At 43.2% G+C, this 23,288-nt stretch overlaps 1 protein-coding gene across 9 annotated transcripts in view; it reads right to left on the reverse strand.

Moving 5' to 3' along the window:
- Positions 1 to 23,288, reverse strand: part of FAM135B (family with sequence similarity 135 member B) — a 449,831-nt gene that overhangs the window by 99,155 nt on the left and 327,388 nt on the right. For 7 of the 9 annotated variants that reach the window (XM_055287340.2, XM_055287337.2, XM_055287336.1 and 4 more), the window contains 3 exons: positions 20,655 to 20,828; positions 13,422 to 13,487; positions 12,784 to 12,910 (listed from right to left, as the gene is read on the reverse strand). In XM_055287340.2, the coding sequence (XP_055143315.1) occupies positions 12,784 to 12,910; positions 13,422 to 13,487; positions 20,655 to 20,828 (367 nt within the window). Of the gene's footprint in view, positions 1 to 12,783; positions 12,911 to 13,177; positions 13,388 to 13,421; positions 13,488 to 20,654; positions 20,829 to 23,288 lie in introns of those variants that run through there. The other 2 variants (XM_055287341.1, XM_055287343.2) reach the window with 2 other exon arrangements.

Here is a 23,288-nt window from a genome sequence, read left to right on the forward strand (position 1 = left end):
ATACGTATCCACTGGCTAGAGTCCAGACACATGACCCCAAACCAACTACAAGAAAGGCTCAAAAATGGGTCTTCAGTTGTGCATGTAAAGATGAAATGGGAATCCAGCCAACCTCTGCCACCACGGTCATTCTGATTAGCCACAATCTATTTCACTCTTCTTTCCACACCTAGAGTAACCACATTCAGGGGGAACAGTCCTAGGCTCATGAAGTCCCAGATTCATACTGAAACTGCAGAATCCCTGAGTGATGGGTGCTGGGTTGGCATTAGGTCTGGATGTGACTCTTTTACGTCCAACAACCGAAGACCTGGACATATAAATTCACTACCCTTCAGAATGTACAATACTAGAAAAATAAGAGGATAACTGACAAAATCACTCCCATTAGGAGGAATGAAGAAAAGCCTCACTCATAGCAGCCATGGGTCTACAGTAGTTCTCAAATGCTGCTGGGAAGGCAAATTGAAAGCCCTCTAGCTGGAGCTGGGAATGGACTCATGGTTAGACACAAATTCTGCTACTGGTTGGAATTCCTTGTTCCATGCCCCTGGACTCACGTAAGCTGTGCCCGCTGAGTCTCCTCCTAGGAGGCTGTTCACCATTATTCTTATTCTTCTTGGACTGTTCTGAGGTAGACAGTGGGAACATGACACCTTGGGGACTATAAGCTTTTTAAAGCCTACCTCTTGCCCTATAGCATCAGAGGCCAAAGGGTTGATAACAGTCTTAAAGAGTCAAACATTCTTGGAGTCCAAGTTGGTAGTTTCTTTGACAATATAATTTTCTTTAAAAAACTGATTAGGCTGTCAATCTATCTGTTTCTGTTCTCCTAGTAAACACATTCAAAGTTTTAAAATCTGCTTTGTTGCTTGGCTTTTCATGTGCAGGTTACGTGAAGTTACTTTTTCAAGAATTTCTAATTTATTTTTATTTTGTTTTATATTTATTTATGTATGTATTCATTTTGAGATGGAGTCTTGCTCTGTCACCCAGACTGGAGTGTAGTGGTGCAATCTCAGCTCACTGCAACCTCCGCCTACAAGATTCAAGCAATTCTCCTGCCTCAGCCTCCCAGGGACTACAGGTGCATGCTACCACACCCAGCTAACTTTAATACTTTTAGTAGAGACAGGGTTTTGTCATGTTGGCCAGGCTGGTCTCAAACTCCTGAACTCAAGCAATTTGCCTACCTCAACCTCCCAAAGTGCTGGGATTACAGGCGTGAGCCACCGCTCCGGTCCTCAAGATTTTTTTAAATAGCTAATTTGTAAACTCCATGAGAGTAGGGACCAGGCAGACTTGTTTACCACCATTACACTCATCCTCACACCTGAGGGGTTTAACATAACCATTTTCCACGTCACATGAGTGCACAATAAATGGCTTAGACTCAGCTTCACTAAATGCAAAAAAGAGGAAACACTAACATAACTTTTTATTAAGGAGACACTTATTTCTGATGACTCCGTGCTAGGTACAGAATGTGACAGATATGGCTTCCAACTTACCAGGAATATGAGAGGAGGTGAACAGGTGAAAAGTGACTCAAAGTGGACAAAAGACAAGTGTTGGACAGTCAGATCTGGAGTCACATCCAGCCCTGCCAGGAATCAGCTGTCTGATCCTGGCCAATTTGCTTAAGTTATTAGAGCTGTAGTTTCTTCAACTATATAATGTGAATATATTCAAGAAGGTGTGAGGAGGCATATTAAAAATATCTAGCAGAGAGCCAAACATAAATAAACACTTACTACATTTACCTGACATACTTATGTTACAAGATCCATGGGTTTGTAATGTCACCATCACAGCATCCCTGGGTGGGAGAATGGGGAAAGGAGAAAAAAGAGGGTGGGGAGAAAGGGATTCCCCAGCGGGGAAATACCTTACCCTCCCTGAGTCCCAGACAAATCTTATAGGTTAAGAAGATTTCATCCTCCCATTAAGAAAAGAAGAAGAAACAGAGGATCCGAATGGTTAAACGGCTCACTCAAGCTCTCGCGTTAATCCATGGGAAAACCCAAGCTTAGCCCTACCATGTTTCCTTACTCCAAGGCCACTATTCTTGCTCTATGCCCTGCTGCTCTGTCACCTTGTACTCACTCAGTATGTATCTACTTTCATGTCTGTCATGCACCGTGAGCCATGCTGGGCACCAAGGACACAGTTGGGGAGTCCCGGACTGTCTGGGAAGGAATTCCAGTGCCTCATCTCCATCATGCCCAGAAATACTGGTGTGGAGCAAGGCTTCAGAAGGCAGACAATGCGGAACAAGGCAATTTTCAGTCATAAAAAACGGTAGTGTATAATTTAGCAATACTGTAGACCTTTGCATTAAAGAACCATTTTTATTGATTTATATGATTCATGAAAATGACCTGTGGAAATATGTTGGATTCATATGCAGATTGATGTATTGCACCATTTACTCAAAGCCCCCCTTAGTGTGTGTATGGTATAGCAACGTGTATTTATCTTGCAGGATTTTATTAAATCAAGCAAACATTTAAAAGATAAATTTTAAAATTTTGTATTAATTCTTAAAATAGAAGTTATGAAATACAGTTTTTTAACTATAAAACTTTTTCCTTTAAATAACGTGTTTTTATGTTTTCTTGGTAACTTATTTCATTTTTAAAAATTCTAGTAAAAACTTTTAATTTGAAATCTATCCTCTTAACAAAATTGTAAGTGTTCAATACAGTATTTTTAATATAGGCACAATGTTTTACAGCAGATATCTAGAATTTATCCATCCCATATAACTAAAATTTTATACCCATTGAACAGCAACCTCCCACTTTCCCCCCTCACCACTGTCAACCACTATTATACTATCTTTTTCTACGAGCTTGACTATATTAGATACCTCATATGAGTGGAATCCTGTAGTATTTGTTGTTCTGTGACTAGTTGATGTCACTGAGCATAGTCCTAAAATTCATATGGAATTACAAATGATCTCAAATAGCCAAAGCAAACTTGAGAAAGAAGTACAAAGCTGCAGGCATCACACGTCCTGATTTCAAAATATATTGCAGAGCTATAGTAATTAAAACAGTATGGTAATGGCATAAAAGCAGATATATAGACCAACTGAATCAAATTGCAAGCCCATCCAAACTCACCAAATTGTAGACTCTAAATATGTACAGATTTTATGCCACTCATACCTCAATAAAGTGGTTTTAACATAATAATAGAAAACTAAGAAATAACCCAACTCATATACAGTCAACTGATCTTGGATAAGGTATTAAGAGCACACAATGGGAAAATGGCTGTCTCCGCAACAAATGATGATGGGAAAACTGGATATCCATGCATAAAAGAATGACATTGGACCAATATCTTACACCATATACAACAATCAACTCAAATGGGTTAAACACTTAAACGTCAGACCCAAAACTGTAAAACTCCTAGAAGAAAACATAAGGGGAATGCTTCATGACATTAATCTTGGCAATGATTTCTTGGATATGACACCAAATGAACAGCAAGGAAAGCAAAAATAGATGAGCAGGACTACACAAAACTAAAAAGTATCTGCACTGCAAAGGAAACAATCAACAGAGTGAAAATGCAACCTGCAGAACGGAAGAAAAATATTTGCAAACCACATATCCAATAAGGGGTTAATATCCAAAATACATAAGGAACTCCTACAATTCAACAACAACAACAACAAAAATAAATAAATAAATAAACTTGATTTTTAAAATTGGCAAAGGACTTGAACAGTCATTTATCCAAAGAAGACATACAAATGGCAAATGGGCATATGAAATGATACTCTGCATCACTAATTATTAAGGAAATGCAATTAAAAAACAAAATGAGATATCACTTCATACCTCATTGTCACCACATGACATCTCTCACCATGCCCAGAAATACCGGTAAGGAGCAAGGTATCAGAAGGCTGATGACATGGAACAAGGCAATTTTTAGTAATAAAAAGGATGGTGTATAAGCAAGCAATATTGCTGACTTTTACATTAAAAGACTCAAACAAATTAAACTTGTCAACACTTATCTTGTAAAAAAAAGACAAGTGTTGACAACAGTATAAAAGATAAGTATTGACAAGAACATGGAGAAATTTGAATCGTTGTACAACATTGATAGGAATGTAGAATAGTGCAGCCACTATGAAAAACAATATGGTGGCTTCTCAAAATGCTAAAAATATAATTATTATGTGATCCAGAAATCCCATTTCTGAATATATATCCAACACATTTGAAATCAGAATCTCCAAGAGAAATCTGCACTCCCTTGTTCACTGCAGCATCATTCACAATAGCTAAGATATGGAAACAACCTACATGTCTATCAATGAATGAATGGACGAAGAAAAACATATCTGTATACACATACACACTAGAATATTATTCTGTCTTAATAAAGAATGAAATCCTGCCACATGTAACCATGGGGATGAACCTGAAAAACATTTTTTTTTCTGGTAACTTTGGTCCTTCTCTAGGTAGTTAACCTTAAAGCATATTATTCACAAATGTCAAACAGCGGCACCTCTTGCATTCAGCTACTTCATCGGTGTACAAACGTCCTTGTGGCACACTCCGTGTGCAGGCAGGCAGACTTGCTGCTGCAATGAGTGTTAGCAAAGCCTGGGGCCAGAGAGGAATGAGTTCTAGGTTCACATCTTCAGGCCTTGGGGAAGTCCTCTAGGCTCACTGGGCTCAATTTTTCTATGTCTATAATCAGGAGACAATAATGAGGGATAATATTAATTGCTCTCAGAGCTGAATTATGACTTTTGTGGGCCCCAGGCACCTTTGCCTTCATAGGCCTCCTTCATCCATAAAACAGGTATTTAAAATTATATTTTTGCACCTGTTTGTATAAGGGTGACGAGAATTCAGACTGGACCATACTCCTTATTTTTTTCTGATTTTAAAAGAAATCAAAACATTCCTTTGGTCCTTAGAAAGTACTGCAGACCCTAGCCACTGTGCCTACTATGTCTGATGGCTACATCTATAGTGGCCATTCATCGTAGATATAAGAAGATATAAGTCTCTATCTCCTCACCTCACTTATTGATTCAGCACTAACTGAGCACCCACAATGTGTCAGAAATTAATGGGCACCAAGGGCTCTAGAAATGAAGATGCTACACCAGGCTGGGATGAAGACTGTCATTTCCATTGCAGCATCACAAACCCCTTGCACAGTGCCTGAGACAGAGTTAATGCTTGATTAATGTTTGATTAGTGAATAAACCAATGGCAGTATCTCTGCTCAAAGAGATGTCCTGTCCAGAGACAACATAATGACACGTTTAATGATAATTATGCACGTCTGTGTCTTACATATGTGACTCTACATCCTCATGAAAAGAATATCAGGGTGTTCACAATAACAAGCAAGGGCATATTCAAAGCAAGGGCAAAGTGCAAAGAATCCAATAGAAATGGGTATAAGAGAATAAAAAGAAGAGCCTACTTAGGAGAAATAAGATTTCTGACTGAGAGGCAGCTCTGTGCCTCAGTTTCCCCCTCCCCACCCTGCCCTGCCAGACACACACCTCCCATCAGAGGAGAAGGGGCTGTCATGGCACAAGGCTCGGCATGGAAGGAGACTTATAAAGCTAAGCACATCCTCTTGTCCAGTGTGAGCATTATCCACTCTGAGGAAGATAGTGTTCTACGATTCTCTGTAATTCGACTTAAAGACAGCTTCAGAGTGGCAACCTTGTACGTTTTCTCAATGACATGCATTCCTCTGTCTGGGAAACCATCTTCTAAGTAAAACAAAGGAAGCAGGATTTCACTTTGTTGGCCAGCACACTCATCTCAGAGAAAGGTGCTCCCCACTGCAAGGCCGAACCTATGATCTCTGCGGGTGAGCCAAGGAACTGGGAGGCTCAATGTGTAGGCTGGAAACAGGTCTGTTGGGAAAGTCAAATGCCTGACACTCTATCTATAAGTTCTTTTGTTCTGCGTTCAGATGTTCTCAGATTCCAAGGCATCCAACACTCATTTACTCAACAAAGGCTTCGTGGTCGTATGTCACGTGCCAGGCATACATAGGTAAATAAATCAGAAACCCACCCTGCTCTGGTGGAGCTTAGAGTCTAGAGTCCCACTTCTGGATATATATCCAAAATATTTGAAATCAGGATTTCCAAGAGAAACTGGCACTCCCACGTTCATTGGCGCATTATTCACAAAAGCCAAAACATGGAAACAACTTAAATGTCCATCAGTGAATAAATGGATAAAGAACACACACATACACACACACACACACATCCCCACATACACACTAGAATATTATCATGTCCTTCCAAAGAAGGACAAAAGGCATCACAACCTTCTTTGTTTAAACATTCACGTCATGGTTAATAATGGGGATGAGGAGATGGCATCAGGCTCACTGATTTAAAACTCCAGCTTGGTCCCTGCTCAGCTGTGTGGCAGCAGTGACATACTTAACCTCTCCCAGTCTCAATGTCTTCATTTGTAAAAGGAAACATGAAAGGGCCATTGTGTGAATTGAAGGAGTCCGTGCACATAAGTGGCTTACCAGCATATTTGATGTAAAGTAGATGTTCAAAAATGTGATTTGAAATGATCAATAACACACTTTTCACACTATTGTGAAATGTGTAATTTTTAATTATTCCATTGTTTCATGTACAACATGGTGAATGGATCACAGGATCCATTAAGGGTTGGCACTGAGTTTTATTCGTTGTCTTAGTTCCTTCAGCTCACAGATCCTAGCACACAGTAGGGGCTGAATAAATGGCTGAGAGATGAATAAATGAGCACATGTACTAAAGCCCCTGCCCAAGGAAATGGAGATCTGAAGACAAAGAAATCTCCCTAAAGTCCGTGTCTCCCCACTAGGCTGCCATTCCTCCCTTGGATGACGGAACAGCCCTCCTTATGTCAGTGAGAAGAAAAGCGGTGTGCAGCCCTCCTCGGGGAAGAACAGGGTGCACCTCACTCTGAGTAACTGGATCCTTTTTTTTTTTTTTTTTTTTTGGAGACAGAGGTTTACTCTGTCACCCAGGCTGGAGTGCAGTGGTACAATCTTGGCTCACCGCAACCTCCGCCTCCAGGATTCAAGTGATTCTTCTGCCTCAACCTCCTCAGTAGCTGGGATTACAGATGCCTGCCAACACACCCAACTAATTTTTGTATTTTTAATAGAGACGGGGTTTCTCCATGTTGGCCAGGCTGGTCTTGAACTCCTGACCTTTGGTGATCTGCCAGCCTCAGCCTCCCAAAGTGCTGGCACTACAGGCATGAGCCACAGTGCCCAGCCTGAATCCTTGATCTTTAATGACCGTCTGTCAGAGCCTGAGTATTCATCAGCTGTGATGGCTATTTATGTCTCAACCTGGCCAGTTCACAAAACCCAGGTATTTGGTCCAACATTACAGATGTTTCTGTGAAGGCATCTTTTAAAGGACATTAATATTTAAATCATTAGACTTTGAGTAAAGCAGATAACCCTCAGTCGTACGGGTGGGCCCTGTTCAGTCAGTTGAAGACCTTTCAGTAGAAAAAGACTGACTTTCCCCAAAGAAAAAGAAATTCTGCCAGCAGACTGCATTCAACTTGGATGGCAACTCTTCCCTGGGTCTCCAACCTGCCAGCCTACCCTGTAGACTTCAGACTTGCCAGGCTCCACAAGTGCGTGACCCAATTTCTTAAAATCTTAAAATATACACACACACACATTCACACACACACATATACAACTTAATGGTTCTGTTACTCGGGAGAAGCTAACACATCGAGCATGTGCCAACTGCCCCCAACTGGACCAGGCAGTGTCAGGGATCTCACAGTAAAAGCAGCACACAAAAGGCTAAAGGAGGCCTCTGGGATGATCATATCCAATTATCTCTCTATACCTTGAGAAACTGAGACCCAGAAAGGGTAGGTGCCTGGCCCAAGGTCACACAGCAGGTTGGCACTGAGGAAAACCACGTGGCAGACTCTTCACTCAATGTCTCACCACAAGGCTGCATTGGAGTTCTTGCAGTAACATTTAATTACGTGGACAAATCACAGAAAAAAATATCAGCAGGAGGTTTTTATTGGGCATGTTTGTGTCAGGCTGTATGCTCAGGGCCTTTGTAAGCTTATTTCATTTAATCCTCTCAGCAACCCTGTGAGCCAGGCATTAGTATCTCCTTTGACTGATAAGCCAAGAGTCAAAGAGGGTAAATAATTCCCCTAGTGTGAAGCTGCTGGTTTCAGATGCAGAGGGAACATAAGCGCTTGCTCCACCAACTCTAAATGTGGAATATCTAGATGTCAAAGGTGCAGCAGGAAAGAACAGAGGCCACGAGGGCAGAGGGCCGGGGCTAATGAGAAAGAGACATGGCCTGTCTCAGCAACCCTCACCTCCCTGTGATTTTTTACGCCAATCAGCTCATTTTGCTATGAAACTCCAGTCTTGCAAATGTCTCTGCAAGGAAAGGCTTATTTTGAAGGAAACACCTGTTCTCTAATCCTTCCAGCTGATGCTACAATCTGTGCGGATTCCAATGTTATTTGTTAATGCGCTGGGCTTCTCAGGGATTTGGATACAAAGCTCCCAGGGGAGGTGGAGGGAGTGGATTTTATTCTTTGCTTGGCAGCACTTGTCTGGTGGGAAGGCACAGGGTGGGTGCACAGCACTGAATCTGCATAATTGGATGGGACCCAAATGGAAAATGCACAGGAAAAGAATCAAGTTCTGAAAATAACCCATTGAGCCAAACTCCATGAGCAAGTTCAAAGCTAAGCACTCACAAATAAACCATTTTATCTGAGTCTGGTCAAAGACAGGGATGTCTGCTTTGACACACATCCCCAAAAACAGCCAAGAAGAGAAATAAAAAGAAAATGCTATACTGTATCATGGGCCTAAGTCTATTTCTGAGATGTTTTTACACACATTAACTTCTGAAATCCTCCCTAGAAGGTAGATGTGATCCCATTTTACAGTTAAGAAAACTAAGTTTCCCAGTCCCACCAACAGTGTAAAAGTGTTCCTATTTCTCCACATCCTCTCCAGCACCTGTTGTTTCCTGACTTTTTAATGATGGCCATTCTAACTGGTGTGAGATGGTATCTCATTGTGGTTTTGATTTGCATTTCTCTGATGGCCAGTGATGATGAGCATTTTTTCATGTGTCTGTTGGCTGCATAAATGTCTTCTTTTGAGAACTGTCTGTTCATATCCTTCATCCACTTGTGGATGGGGTTGTTTTTTTCTTGTAAATTTGTTTGAGTTCTTTGTAAATTCTGGATATTAGCCCTTTGTCAGATGAGTAGATGGCAAAAATTTTCTCCCATTCTGTAGGTTGCCTGTTCACTGTGATGGTAGTTTCTTTTGCTGTGCAGAAGCTCTTTAGTTTAACTAGTTCAACATTTGTGGAAGACAGTGTGGCGATTCCTCAAGGATCTAGAACTAGAAATACCATTTGACCCAGCCATCCCATTACTAGGTAGATACCCAAAGGATTATAAATCATGCTGCTATAAAGACACATGCACACGTATGTTTATTGTGGCACTATTCACAATAGTAAAGACTTGAAACCAATCCAAATGTCCATCAATGATAGACTGGATTAAGAAATTGTGGAACACATACACCATGGAATACTATGCAGCCATAAAAAAGGATGAGTTCATGTTCTTTGTAGGGACGTGGCTGAAGCTGGAAAACATCATTCTCAGCAAACTATCGCAAGGACAAAAAAACCAAACACCGCATGTTCTCACTCATAGGTGGGAATTCAACAATGAGAACATTTGGACACAGGGCGGGGAACATCACACACCGGGGCCTGCCATGGGGTGGGGGAAGGGGGGCGGGATAGCATTAGGAGATATAACTAATGTAAATGACGAGTTAATGGGTGTAGCACACCAACATGGCACATGTATACATATGTAACAAACCTGCACGTTGTGCACATGTGCCCTAGAACTTAAAGTATAAAAAAAAAAAGAAAAGAAAACCAAGTTTCCACAAGAGTGAATGAGTTCCCCCAAAGCCACATCGCATTTATCACAGGAGGCATTTGTAACCAGAGTCTGCTTTCTACCGCATCGTAACAGTCTCAGAGATAGAAATTTGTCTGGGCCATGCTCAGATGTGTCATCTGTAACAGAGTCCGGTGGACTGAAATGGTCTATCATGTGTGCCATTCCATCCCACACCATACCAGGTCTAACGTGCTGAGCTGGGCACGCACACGTCAGCAGAGATGCCCCTCACTCCACAGCTGCCTCCCATTTGGTTACTGGCTCCTGCCATGTGAAGCAATGAATAGTCTGTGTGGCCTCAGTGCCTTGCTGCTCAGCTTCCTACATGAATATGATTCACACATTTGTATCATTCATTCCCCACACTTTTATTGAGCACTGAGTATGGCAGGCATGGTGCTGGCCCTAGGGATGGGGAGCTGAATGAGGTGGTTTCTATTCCCAGCCACTCAGAGCCCAGTGGAGGAGGGACAGAAATGCCTACAGAATTGAAGAGAAAGTATTTCTTTTTAAGAAATCAGAGAGTACTTTCATATTAGTGGTGGCACCTGACAAAGTCTTGGAGTGTGTACAGGGAGTTGCACATCAGAGTCCTTCAGGACAGAAACCTTCTCATAATCATCTTCATAAGTTCCTGTGGCAGCCTCAGCAAAAGCCCTTGGCTTGGGAGATGAGTGTTGAAAGTGTTTTGAATTGATCTGTGACCATTGACATTCCCTAACGCCCCAGGCCACACTCCCTGGAAAACAGAGTTTGAGTGGAAGATTTTCAGGCAGTAGATCTACTGAGGCTCTGAGGGCCAGCCCTGCCTCTGAGAGTCTTCAGTCTCCACATGGGGTCCACTGAAACTGTAGGTGCCAGCCCATGTGGGGGCTGAAAGAAGGAAGAGTGGACAAAGGGAGAAGCTGAACTGTGATGTAGTCACAGCAAAGGCTTCAGCCGACCATGGGGAGCTTTGCCTCAGTGATGGTCCTATAGCAAAGGACGCACAGCACGGATAGTCCAACGACATGCTACAGGGCTCACTGCTTTCCACTCGCTTTCTTACTCATTCAGTTCCTATCTGCTGGGCCCTGCGTCAGTGCTAAGGACGTCAGGTTCTGAGAAGCTCAGTGGTTGACTGAAGTTCTGCATCTACAAGTCACTGGAGTCTACCCTGGAACTGGTCTTATTTGGCTCTAAAATCTGCTCCTTCCATGGCACAGAACCCCATTCTGGCTTCAGGTCCCCTCAGCAGGTTCTTGACAACTCTTTTCTTCGCTTCTCAGGACCATAAAATCATGTGACACAGCAGCTTGGACCAGAAGAAGATATGACTTGGGCAGCTTTTGCCATCAGACCTCCTGGCTGGGTCTCAGAGCTAGCAAAGATGACATCACAGAAGAGCCAGCTGAGTGCATTACCTAATATTCTGAACAGTCTGTGCACAGAGCCTGACTGTATAGGAGGATAGAGCACCTCTTTTGGGGGGCTGACTGGGCATGGACAGTTTCTCACACTTATAATATGGGCTACTCAGAAATTAGTAGTGATAGTTACTATTAACGTGACAGTTACTTTTATGTGTCAACTTACGTGGGCCACAAGGTGCCCAGATGTTTGGTTGAACATTATTCTGGGTAAGCCTGTGAGGGTATGTCTGGATGAACTGGTCAGTTGAATAAAGCAGATAGCCCTCTCCAACATGAATAGGCCTTATCCAATCCATTGAGGGCCTGAATAGGACAAACGGACTGAGTGAGAGAAAACTGTCTGTCTTGTTTATTGTCTTTGATCTGGGACATCAGTTTTCTCCCGCCTTTGGACTTAGACTTGCAATGGGCCTTATAACACTAGCTTTCCTGGTTCTGAGGCCTTTCGCCTTGGACTGGAGTGATACCATCTGCACTCTTGGGTCTCCAGCTTGCTGACTGAAGATTTAGGGGCTTCTCAGCCTCCAAAATCATGTGAGTCAATTACTTATGATAAATCTCTTTGTGTGTGTGTGTGTGTGCGTGTGTGTGTGTATGCGTGTGTGTGTTCTATTGGCTGTATTGGTCCTGTTTCTCTGGAGAACCCTGAATAATACAGGCTGGTTATTTATGAGTAGGCCACTAATAAAAACACAGCACATACTGGCTCGGGAGAAATATGAGCAGAATCATACTCTGTGTGGTTAAAGCCCTGCACATTACAGAAGAGTAGGGCATGTTTCCTAGGATAACAGGACAAGGGGAAGGACAGGATATGCATATTTAGTATTTAGTCAGCGGCTAGTGAGTATTGGGTACCAGGCTAGGAACTTTACATTTATTACAACATTTGGTACATATAACACTCCATGAGATTATTAGCTATTGGGGAGCCCACTCTACAGGTGGGAAAACTGATGTTCAGAGAGTGCACAAACGAAAGTGGAAGCCAGGTTTTGAAACCAGGCATGGCTTTCAATGTTATCACATAGTCTGAGTGGCCCCCTCACAGCACAGCCTCCTGACCTACAGAGAACCGTATTCTTCCAAGAGACCACATATAAGAAGTATCATAGGAAGACCATATTCCCTGTATCTATTCCAGGGCTTGGCCTTAGAAATATGTCTGATAGAGCTTATAGTGATAAAAACAAGGGGTGGGAAGATGGTGAAAGGAAGGGTCAAACTAGCAAAAATCTCTGAAGGGGATGTTTCAAAGAAGCATGAATCTCATAGAACATACACTCTGCAAAGTCAAGTTTGAAAGTTTTGAAGCAACTGCCCCATGTAGGCCTTACCTCTGAGGAAGTCGGCTTGCAGTATACAGCTCCAAAGACCAAGTTTTCCAGAGAAATGATAGACTGTTCTTGTCCGGTGTCTGGGCCACCTTTACCGAGCCAGGAGCCTCTTCCTGGACGAGTAAAACTAAACAAAAGATAATTGAAAGGGTGAAAAAGGAGGTAAAGACAGTGATGTTGCCATTAACTCAGCCCCTTTGAGGGGTGTTCCTGTGAAGCCTTTGGGATAATTTATTTAGTAGTAGTTCACCCCCTAGGGGGTGTTTGCATGTGACATTTGCGGATGTCTTGATGATAAAGAGGGTACAACTGGCACATAAGCTTGAAAGTCAAAGATGATACACATCCTACAATGTGTGCATGTAAATGCCCACCCTAAATGCCAACAACATACCTGTAAGGAACACTGAAGCCGAGCTCCAAGCTTATATCACTGGAGGGGAAGGTGGCACGGGCTCCGGAATTTTCAGGGGCAACTCTGACCGGACAAGGTCTGAGTCCTGTCTCTGCTCCTTCTACCCCCTCCCCCCTCCTTGGACCTCTTTTCTTCTGTGGAAAAGCATAAAACATCTTCCTCCATGATCCGCATGAGAGTCTAATACAATGTCAAAGACTGTCATAAGCCAGAAAGCACTCACTGTGTCAACGCTAATTGGGAAGACCATAACCTGCTCAGCTCACAAATGTGCAGTTCCTGCCCAGCTCTGCAATCCAAAGATTAATGGACATATTGTGATGGCATGATCAATTTCAGGACCAAAGGAGATTAGGAAAAGATGTGTGATTATTTAAATTTATCATATTTGAGTTTAGGATCATCTTCCTCTATCTTTACCTGTTTGATTTTTCATCAATTGATGCGACAGTAATGTTTACTTATACTCATATTCTTTTTTAGATATCTTCTATTCAATTTCTTTTCTAATGGATGTTTTCTCATATTGTGGATACTATATTCTAGGCATGTTTTAGTCCCTCAGTAAAATTTAAAGTCTCTGATGGCAAAGAGGGTCTTGACAATAAATAGCCCCAGTGACATCATCTTCATCATCTTCACTATGGGTGCTCAAGAAATATTTGCGGAAGGGCTTAATCCAAGAGATCCAGGTTCCTGCTTAAAATATTGACAGGAAAATAAATTTAGCATTATATTTCTGTTTAATTCATTTATTCAAATATTTATTAGGCCCATATCATATGCCAGGCAGTGGGTTAGGCGCTAGGATGATAAGATGATTGAGGCACAGCCTTCACCTTAAAGACATTTGTCTAGAGAGCAAAGGAAACCAATAGATGTAATACAGTGCAGGAAAACTCAGGCCAGTGTGTGCAGGAGAGCAATTTATGAGGCAAACGAGGTGAAAAGAATGTGTCCAGAGATGATCCTCAGAGTATGGTCAAGCAGTGAGGAGGCAATAAACTCAGCCTCTCAGGGTTCAACTCCCTAAAGGCTGTGTGACCTGAGGCAAGTTTTTAATATCCCTACCACTGCTTCTCCCTGTCAGAAGGTTTGATACCAGCACCCTAGCCATGTGGTGGTTGTGGGGGTCTCATGGGATAAGCCAGAGGCAGCTTCCAGTATACTGTCTGGCAAGCAGCAAGGCTTCCATCAATGCTAGGAGCTATCTGTTGCTAATACCACACATATAATAAAATAGAATCATCGTTCTGATTTGTTTTGAATTGCAAGTTGAAGCAACTCTATAATTTAGCTATAAGATGGATAGAAGGAATATTCCAGAAGAAAAGTAGAAAGTGTGTATGTGGATACTCCTGGCACATTCGCTGGACAGACTGCAAATTAATAACTAAAATAACTTGTTGTTTACTTACGGGTGGTCTTAATTAGCTTTTCTGGTGGATCTGAATTCCTCAAGTGAAATCCAATCATATCCATTTGGGGGTTAAAAATTGGATTCTTTGCTTCAGCTTGTTTTAGTGAAGGCTAAGAGGTTTTAGAGGTTAAATGGTAATTTCACACCATTCCGTGATAATTGTATTTAACTGATGCTGCGAAAAACTGCTTTTCTGGAAAAGCTAGTGCTTGCCCTATTTGACAGGTATTTCCCACAAGCTTAAAGGATTCCCTTTGTTTCCAGCTGCTGTGATCCAACTGATAGAACTTCTTCCTGCAAAATCCAGAGGACAGAAGACAGTTCTATTTTTATCCCCATCTCTGGAGAAGGCTAGCCCTTACTGTGAATTTCTGTCTGTGTTTCACTCCAGCAAGTTGCTGCAGACAAACTTACAAAAGACTCTTTCTGTCGGAAGGTTAAATATTTTACTAAGATTTCTAAGATTCCCAAATTCTCATTAGAACAGTATCAGGGCCCCCATTATAAAATGGGAGTGAAGTGTGCTGATATGGTTTCATTGTGTCCCCATCCAAATCTCATCTTGAATTGTAGTTTTCCTAATACCCACATGTTGTGGGAGGGACCCAGTGAGAGGTAATTGAATCATAGGGGTGGTCATCTCCATGCCATTCTCCTGCTAGTGAGTGAGTTCTCATGAGATCTGATGGTTTTATAAGGGGCTTTCCCCCATTTGCTCAGCACTTCTCCTTGCTGCCGCCATGTGAAGAAGGACATGTTTGCCTCCCCTTCCACCATGACTGTATTTCCTGAGGCCACCTCAGCCCCGCAGAACTGTGAGTCAATTAAACCTCTTTTCTTTATTAATTACCCAATCTTGGGTATTTCTTCATAGCAGCATAAGAATGGACTAATACAGTAAACTGGTACCACACAGAGTGGAGTGCTGCTATAAGGACACCCAAAAACGTGGGAGTGACTTTAGAACTGAGTAACAGGCAGAGGTTGGAAGAGTTTGAAGGGCTCAGAAGAAGATAGGAAAATGTGAGAAAGTTTGGAATTTCCTAGAGACTTGGAGGGCTCAGAAGACAAGAAGATGTGGTAAAGTTTGGAACTTCCTAGAGACATGTTGAATGGTTTTAACCAAATTGCTGATAGTGATATGGGCAATGAAGTCCAGGCTGAGGTGTCTCAGATGGAGATTAGGAACTTCTTGGGAACTGGAACAGAGATGATTCTTGATATGCTTTAGCAAAGAGACTGGCAACATTTTGCCCCTTCCCTAGAGATCTGTGGAATTTTGAACTTGAGAGAGATGATTTAGGGTATCTGGCGGAAGAAATTTCTAAGCGGCAAAGCCTTCAAGAGGGAGCAGAGCATAAAAGTTTGGAAAATTTGCAGCCTGATGATGCAATAGAAAAGAAAAATCCATTTTCTGGAAAGAAACTCAAGCCTGCTGCAGAAATTTGCATAAGTAATGAGGGATCCAATGTTAATCACCAAGGAAATGGGGAAAATGTCTCTAGGGCATGTCAGAGACCTTCATGGAAGCCCCTCCCATCACAGGCCCAGAGGCCCAGGAAGAAAGAATGGTTTTAAGGGGACCAGGGCCCCCTTGCTGTGCACAGCCTAGGGACTTGGTGCCCTGTGTTCCAGCTGCTCCAGTTGTGGCTAAAAGGGGCCAAGGTATAGCTCAGCCCATGGCTTCAGAGGGTGCAAGCCTCAAGCCTTGGCAGCCTGCACTTGATGTTGAGCCTGCACATGCAGAGAAGTCAAGAATTGAGGTTTGGGAATCTCCGCCTAGATTTCAGAGGCTATATGGAAACACCTGGATGTCCAGGCAGAAGTTTGCTGCAGGAGCAGAACCCTCATGGAGAATCTCTGCTAGGGCAGTGCAGAAGGGAAATATAGGGTCAGAACCCCCACACAGAGTCCCCACTGGGACACTGCCTAATGGAGCTTGAGGAGAGGGCCACCATCCCCCAGACTCTAGAATGGTAGATCCACCAATAGCTTGCACCATGTGCCTGGAAAAGCCAAACTCAACATCAGCCCATGAAAGCAGCCAGTAGAGGGGACTGTACCCTGCAAAGTCAAGGGGCAGAACTACCCAAGGCCATGGGAGCCCACCTCTTGCATTGGCATGACCTGGATGTGAGACATGGAGTCAAAGGGGATTATTTCAGAGCTTTAAGATTTAATTACTGCCTTATTAGATTGTGGACTTGAATGGGGCCTGTAGCCCCTTTGTTTTGGCCAACTTCTCCCATTTGAAATAGATGTATTTACTCAGTGCCTATACCCCCAATGTATCTAGGAAATAACTAACTTGCTTTTGATTTTGCAGGCTCATAGGCCTTGTCTCAGATGAGACTTTGGACTTGGACTTTTGGGTTAATGCTGAAATGAATTAAGACTGTGGGGAACTGTTGGAAAGGCATGATTGTGTTTTGAAATGCAAGGACATGAGATTTAGGAAGGATCAGGGTGGAATGATATGGTTTGGCTATGTCTCTACCCAAAGCTCATCTTGAATTGTAGTTCCCATAATCCCCACATGTGGTGGGAGGGATCTGGTGGGAGGTAACTGAATCATGAAGGCAGTTACCTCCATGCTGTTCTTGTGATAGTGAGTGAGTGCTCACAAGATCTGATGGTTTTATAAGGGCCTTTTCACCTTTTGCTCAGCACTTCTCCTTGATGCTGCCATGTGAAGAAGGACATGTTTACTTCCACTTCCACCATGACTGTATGCTTCCTGAGGCCTCCCCAGCCCTGTGGAACTGTGAGTCAGTTAAACCTCTTTCCTTTATACATTACCCACTGTCAGTTATTTCTTCATAGCAGAGTGAGAACAGACTAATACACCTGCTCTCTGCCCTTTCAGTTGGCATAAACACTTTGCATCACCAAACCAGCCTCCAATCTGATGTAACTTCTAGTCAAACCAACTCAAAGCTGCTGGAGTCTTTACAAAACATAGATCTTGCCAGGTAACTCTCCTGCTCAAAACCTTCAGTGCCTCCTTTTTCTACAATAAACAAATTCTCAATTCCTTAATGTGTCATTAATTACTGTATTAAACTATAACTCCAATTTACCATCCCAAATTCACTTTTCACTGTCACAGTCTCTTATCCTCTGGATGTAGCACAAAGGCTTTTTTTCTTCTAGAAAGATTTCTCTCGTGTCCCTGAAGTAGAATTGCTTCTTTCCCATGCTAACAATTACATACCATTCATTAAGTGCTTATTATGTGCTAGACATGAGGCCTAGGTGAGGGCTTGGAATATGGGAGGTGCTAAATAATAATTGACTGAATGAATGGCCAAGGGTTTTACATGTGCTGTCTCATTTAATCCTTCCAAAAGCTTTCTGGTATGTACTGAAACTGAAACTCACGTGCTCAAGCTAACAGAGTTAACAAGCAGGGGGCTCAGATGAGCAACATGGGTTTGTCTAATCCTAAAAACTATCCCTTTAATTCCTACCCTACACTAGGTTCCCACATCCCTCGCTTAACAGGTATTGCTCAGAATTAGAGTTTGGTCTATATGTGTTTCTGCCACACTCTGAGACTTTAATGATGCCAGACTTGATTTATCTCAGAGCTTCCAGACATGGCCTCTCTAGAAGTGGCTAGAGCTTAGTGACACCCACCGTGAAGCAAGCATGTTTTCACCACATGCGGCACTATATACTTCATCCCATTGCACCTCCTCATCATCCCTGTCGGGTTAGTATCACATCTCATTTTTTAAAAATTTCGGCTTGGTGCAGTGGCTCACACCTATAATCCTAGTACTTTGGGAGGCTGAGGCGGGTGGATTGCTTGACCTCAGGAATTTGAGACCAGTATGAGCAACTTGGTGAAACCCTGTCTCTACAAAAAATACAAAAATTAGCCAGGCATGGTGGCTCCTGCCTGTAGTCCCAGCTACTTGGGGAGCTGAGGCAGGAGGATCACTTGAGCCCAGTTGGCAGAGGTTGCAGTGAGCTGAATTTGCATCACTGCACTCTAGCCTGGGTGACAGACAGAGTGAGACACTGTCTCAAAAAAATAAAACAATAAAAGTAAAATAAATGAAAATTCCTTTGACTCATTCATTGACTTATATGTTGAAACAGATGCTAGAAAAGTTAGGTGACTTATCCAAGGATCCCCAAAAAGTAAGTGGTAGGGCTAGATGATAAGATGGTCTTGACTCCAGCCGATGAAAGAACAATTTGATCCTAGTGCCCTAGAATCCACTGCAGGAAGCTCTGCCTTTCCTACCCCAGGCTGTCTGTCGCCTTCTTTTGCCTCATCTTCAACAGTGACAGCCTGCTAATCCCAGGACCTGACCTCACTAGCCTCACCTCGCAGAGGGCAGACAGATGATGCCCTTAACTCTGTGTTGAGGATGTGACTTGCCCAGCCTTGGAGTGCATTAGCAGCTAGGGAATATCCTTTGGGAATATTCTTCACAGGATGATAGTACTGTCTGTTGCTTTCTGGATTCTATGTCTCCTGTCACTTCCCAAGGTCACGTCTGCTGTCCTTTGTTTCTATAACTGTGAATCTTGTAACATTTTCTACCAAACTCTACCACAACAGCATTTACCATATTATAATTTCATATATGTGAATGGGCCCACTTCATTGGACTGTGAACTCACTGAGGGAAAGATCTATTCCAAAGTATTTTTATATTCCATAGTAGAATGTACTGCATATTCCCTTACACTTCCCCTAGAGCACAGCAGGCCCCCAGTAAATACCCATTGAATAAAAGAATAATAGAGCCAGGAAAGGAACCCAGCAGATGCACGTGGTCACTGGATCACACCTCCAGGGGCAGCAGCTCCTGGTCATGTGGCATGGGTCAGAATGGGTAACTAATTTCCTACTCTCTGAACCCAGCAAAGAACAGGGGCTTCTGGACAGGAACGGCAAACATAGTGAAAATTCTAGTTTCCTGTACATGCACTTAAACTCTCAGCACAGAGAAGCCATTCAGAAAAGGGAAATTAGGAAAGATCCCTTTTGGAAACACCATGCTGCAACATTCTATGCATAAACATTGCACATATGCGACTTTTGCCCATGGGCATGTGTAATGTTTTGAAATTATTTCATGCACCTATCTGGCCATGCTGGGAGTAGATATGAAGACAGGTGAGCACGGTACAATATGCTAGAGGCTGTCAGTTCTGTCCCTCTACTTGGGGCATTCACAGAACCTCAGTGATTCACACGATCTTGAACACGCTCTGGGAAAAGTCGCTGAAGGGAAGAATCAAACCATATGAATGGGCTGGGTGTGGTGGCTCACGCCTGTAATCCCAGCACTTTGAGAGGCCAAGGAGGGTGGATCACCTGAGGTCAGGAGTTTGAGACCAGCCTTGCCAACATGGTGAAACCCTGTCTCTACTAAAAATACAAAAATTAGCTGGGTGTGGTGGCAGGTGCCTGTAATCCCAGCTACTCGGGAGGCTGAGGTAGGAGAATTGCTTAAGCCCGGGAACCAGAGGTTGCAGCGAGCCGAGGTGGTGCCATTGCACTCCAGCCTGGGCAATAAGAGCAAGACTCCACCTCAAATAAGTAAATAAACAAATGAATGGACCTTCTACATTTGAACAAATAATCACTTGGGGAAGAAAAAGAAAATGAAGCCCCTAACATGTGCCTGGTACCATCTTCATTTGAGATTCACTAAAATCTTATGTAGGTGGGACACACATTAGTGTTCCTGTCGTGGAGGATTATGTGGCTCAGGAACATTAGATGACTTCTCAAAGAAGGCACAGTTAGAAAAATGTGAAGCCAGACTCCAAGTCTTCCTGGTGTCAGCCATAGTTTGCAGGTTTTCAACTTCAGGGTTCCACACCAATCTCCCCTTGGGACCTCCTCCTTCCTCTTTTGCATGCTCCTCAGTGAGGCCCAAAGCTTAAACCTGCAGCCTTAGGGAAACCCCCTTGCGTGTGCTGATCTCTCCTGGAAAACTCCCTGCCCTTCCACCACACTTGCAATGGAAGGTGGCTCCCACATATCAGGGCTGCCTCCGAACTTCATACCTGATCAAGGGCTGCTGCAGAGCCACCAGGGCAGCATGGACGGTCACCGAGATGACAGACAGGTGGAAATAGTCAAACATGACCGGGACCTGGTGGTGCAGACCATTCCGGGGGTGGAAGTGCAGGCCAAGCGTGCGGCTGCTGACCATCGGTGCCCCAGCCACATCCCTTAACCTAGAAGGCAAACATGAGAGCTCATGTGAGAAATGGTGGGTTGCCCCTGCTGTCATCCTAGCATGTCTGTATTAAGCCTCTCCATGGGCCAAGCACTGTGCATACATCATCTCATTCAATCCTGCAAATGCTCTGCCTGGTAGAAATCATTTTTCCCACCATTGGCAGATGAGAAAACCACGGCTCACAGGTATCACTAGATATCACACAGCTGCTACACAACAGATCTGGTGACATGCTCCACTGTCACGGACATCAAATTCATGTGTCAGTGATGGATAAGAAGCCCAGACTAGCTTTTAAAGACTCTTCAACATTGAAGCCTCCTACTTTTTTCACTTCTTTATTTCCCCCACAGATGTCCAGATGTCCAGTGCTCTCCTCATAATGCTGCACTGACTGTGTGAGCCTGTGTTTTCTAACAGATTCCTACCTCTTAAGGGACTATGACTAATGCATCTTTATAGTCCCAATACCTAGCCTAGTATCTGGCAGGTATTGATAATATAAATATGAATTAAAATGAACAAATGACTGACTGAACGAACAAAAGAATGAATGACTCCCAAAGCACAATGCTTAAATAGTCTGACTAGTTTCATCAAGGATTCCCCAATGTCTGCTCCAGTATTTTGTAATTGACATGTATCTGAGTCTAAGAGATTAAACCAACTGGCACACGACCCAACAGCATCTTTGGTGATTAAAAGAAGATTGGTTGTTGCCTAAATAAAACCTGGGGCCATGTTCACCCCCAGGAGGACCCAGCACTAATCTCAAATCCTGAGAACCAGTCATTTGGGCTGTGCAAATTTCTGTGAAGCAGACCACAAGGGAAACCCAGGAGGAGCATCTTTCACGAGAAGAACAGAGAGGAAATGCTTGCCCTCCATCCATAGATAAGGAAATGAAGCACAGAAAGGGCGAGATGAAGGGAGCAGCCTCTTAAGACCCAACACAACGGGCTTTGCTTCCTTGAAACCCTTGTTCCTTGTGTGCAAACAAAGGCCAAGTGAAACAGCCAGCTAAATTATTAGAGCTCAGGGTGACTCCATAGATTGAATATGAATAATGGTCCCCTGGTACCAGAAAGAAACCTGCTGGGGAGAGGGTGAAGGGTCTACGCCATGAATCTCAGCAAGGTGTTAACATTTACATTCTTTTTAATTCAGGCTACAATTTATTGAGAGCTTATTACGAACTGAACATGGTACTTTTCCCTTTACTCTGTATGGCAATCACAGGAGGTATTTATTGGCATTATTCTGTTTGTAGAAAAGGAAGTAAAGCCAACAAGAGTTAATTAAAGCCACAAGGCAAAAATGTAATCTTGGACCAGGTCTTCCTGATTCACAGTTGTTTCTGAGTTACTGCTCAATATTGCTTTGAATCCAGTCAGACACAGGTTCCTAAGAATCACAGATATATCCCTAGGGCTTGAACAACAGGAGGTTAAATACATGTCAGCGTAGCAAAGATGGCAAAAATGTTAACAAGAATTTAAGCCACATTAGTAAGAGTAAAGAATTAAGAATGGAGAGGTGGTAGCTCTCCTGTGCTCTGAAATAGATATATCCAAAATGGAGCTAAAACTTAGGTCCTGGTGGTGGTGCAGGGAGGTCTCTAAGCTCTGAAATGATGGTGATAAACTTGACTGCATTGATAGGAGAGTGTCTGAGTTCTTATAAGGGAAATAAAGCAAGAAAAAGATTAAACAAACAAAAAACACACACAGAAAGAGCGCTAGTATTTAACCTGGAGATGATATAAACAAGGTTTCTTTTTTAGTTTTTTGAGATGGAGTCTCCCTGTCACCCAGGCTGCCAGGCTGGAGTGCAGTGGCATAATCTCGGCTCACTGCAACCTCTGCCTCCTGGGTTCAAGCAATCGTCCCAACTCACCCTCCCAAGTAGCTGGGATTACAAGTGTGCACCACCACGCCCAGCTACTTTTTGTATTTTTCAGTAGAGACGGAGTTTCACCATGTTGGCCAGGCTGGTCTCGAATTCCTAACCTCAAGTGATCCTCCTGCCTTGGCCTCCCAAAGGGCTGGGATTACAGGTGCGAGCAACCATGCCTGGCCAAGAAGGCTTCTTTTCTGAACTGCCATCCAGACTTGGGATTTGTCTGGGTGGTCACAAGAAATAAAACTGAAGTCTACTGAGGGCAGATGCACAGGGATGAATTGTTCCTTGAAATAAAGAAGAATTTCCCGATCAGCAGAACTATTCAGGGTGGAATGGGCCATGATGTGAAGGAGTGAGCTCCCCATCCCTGTGCAAACAGGTTCTGATGGGTCTTTGCAGAGTAACAAGTACAAATATGAGGTTAGGATAAAGCAGGGTTTCCTCACCTCATAACACTGACTCTGGGGACTGAGTCATGCTTTCTTGTGGTGGGAGGGGGCGCTGCTGACTTGTGCACTGTACCATGTGAAGCAGCATCTCTGGCCTTTACTCA

Source organism: Symphalangus syndactylus, chromosome 7 (genome assembly GCF_028878055.3).
Source record: "Symphalangus syndactylus isolate Jambi chromosome 7, NHGRI_mSymSyn1-v2.1_pri, whole genome shotgun sequence".
NCBI lineage: Eukaryota > Metazoa > Chordata > Mammalia > Primates > Hylobatidae > Symphalangus > Symphalangus syndactylus.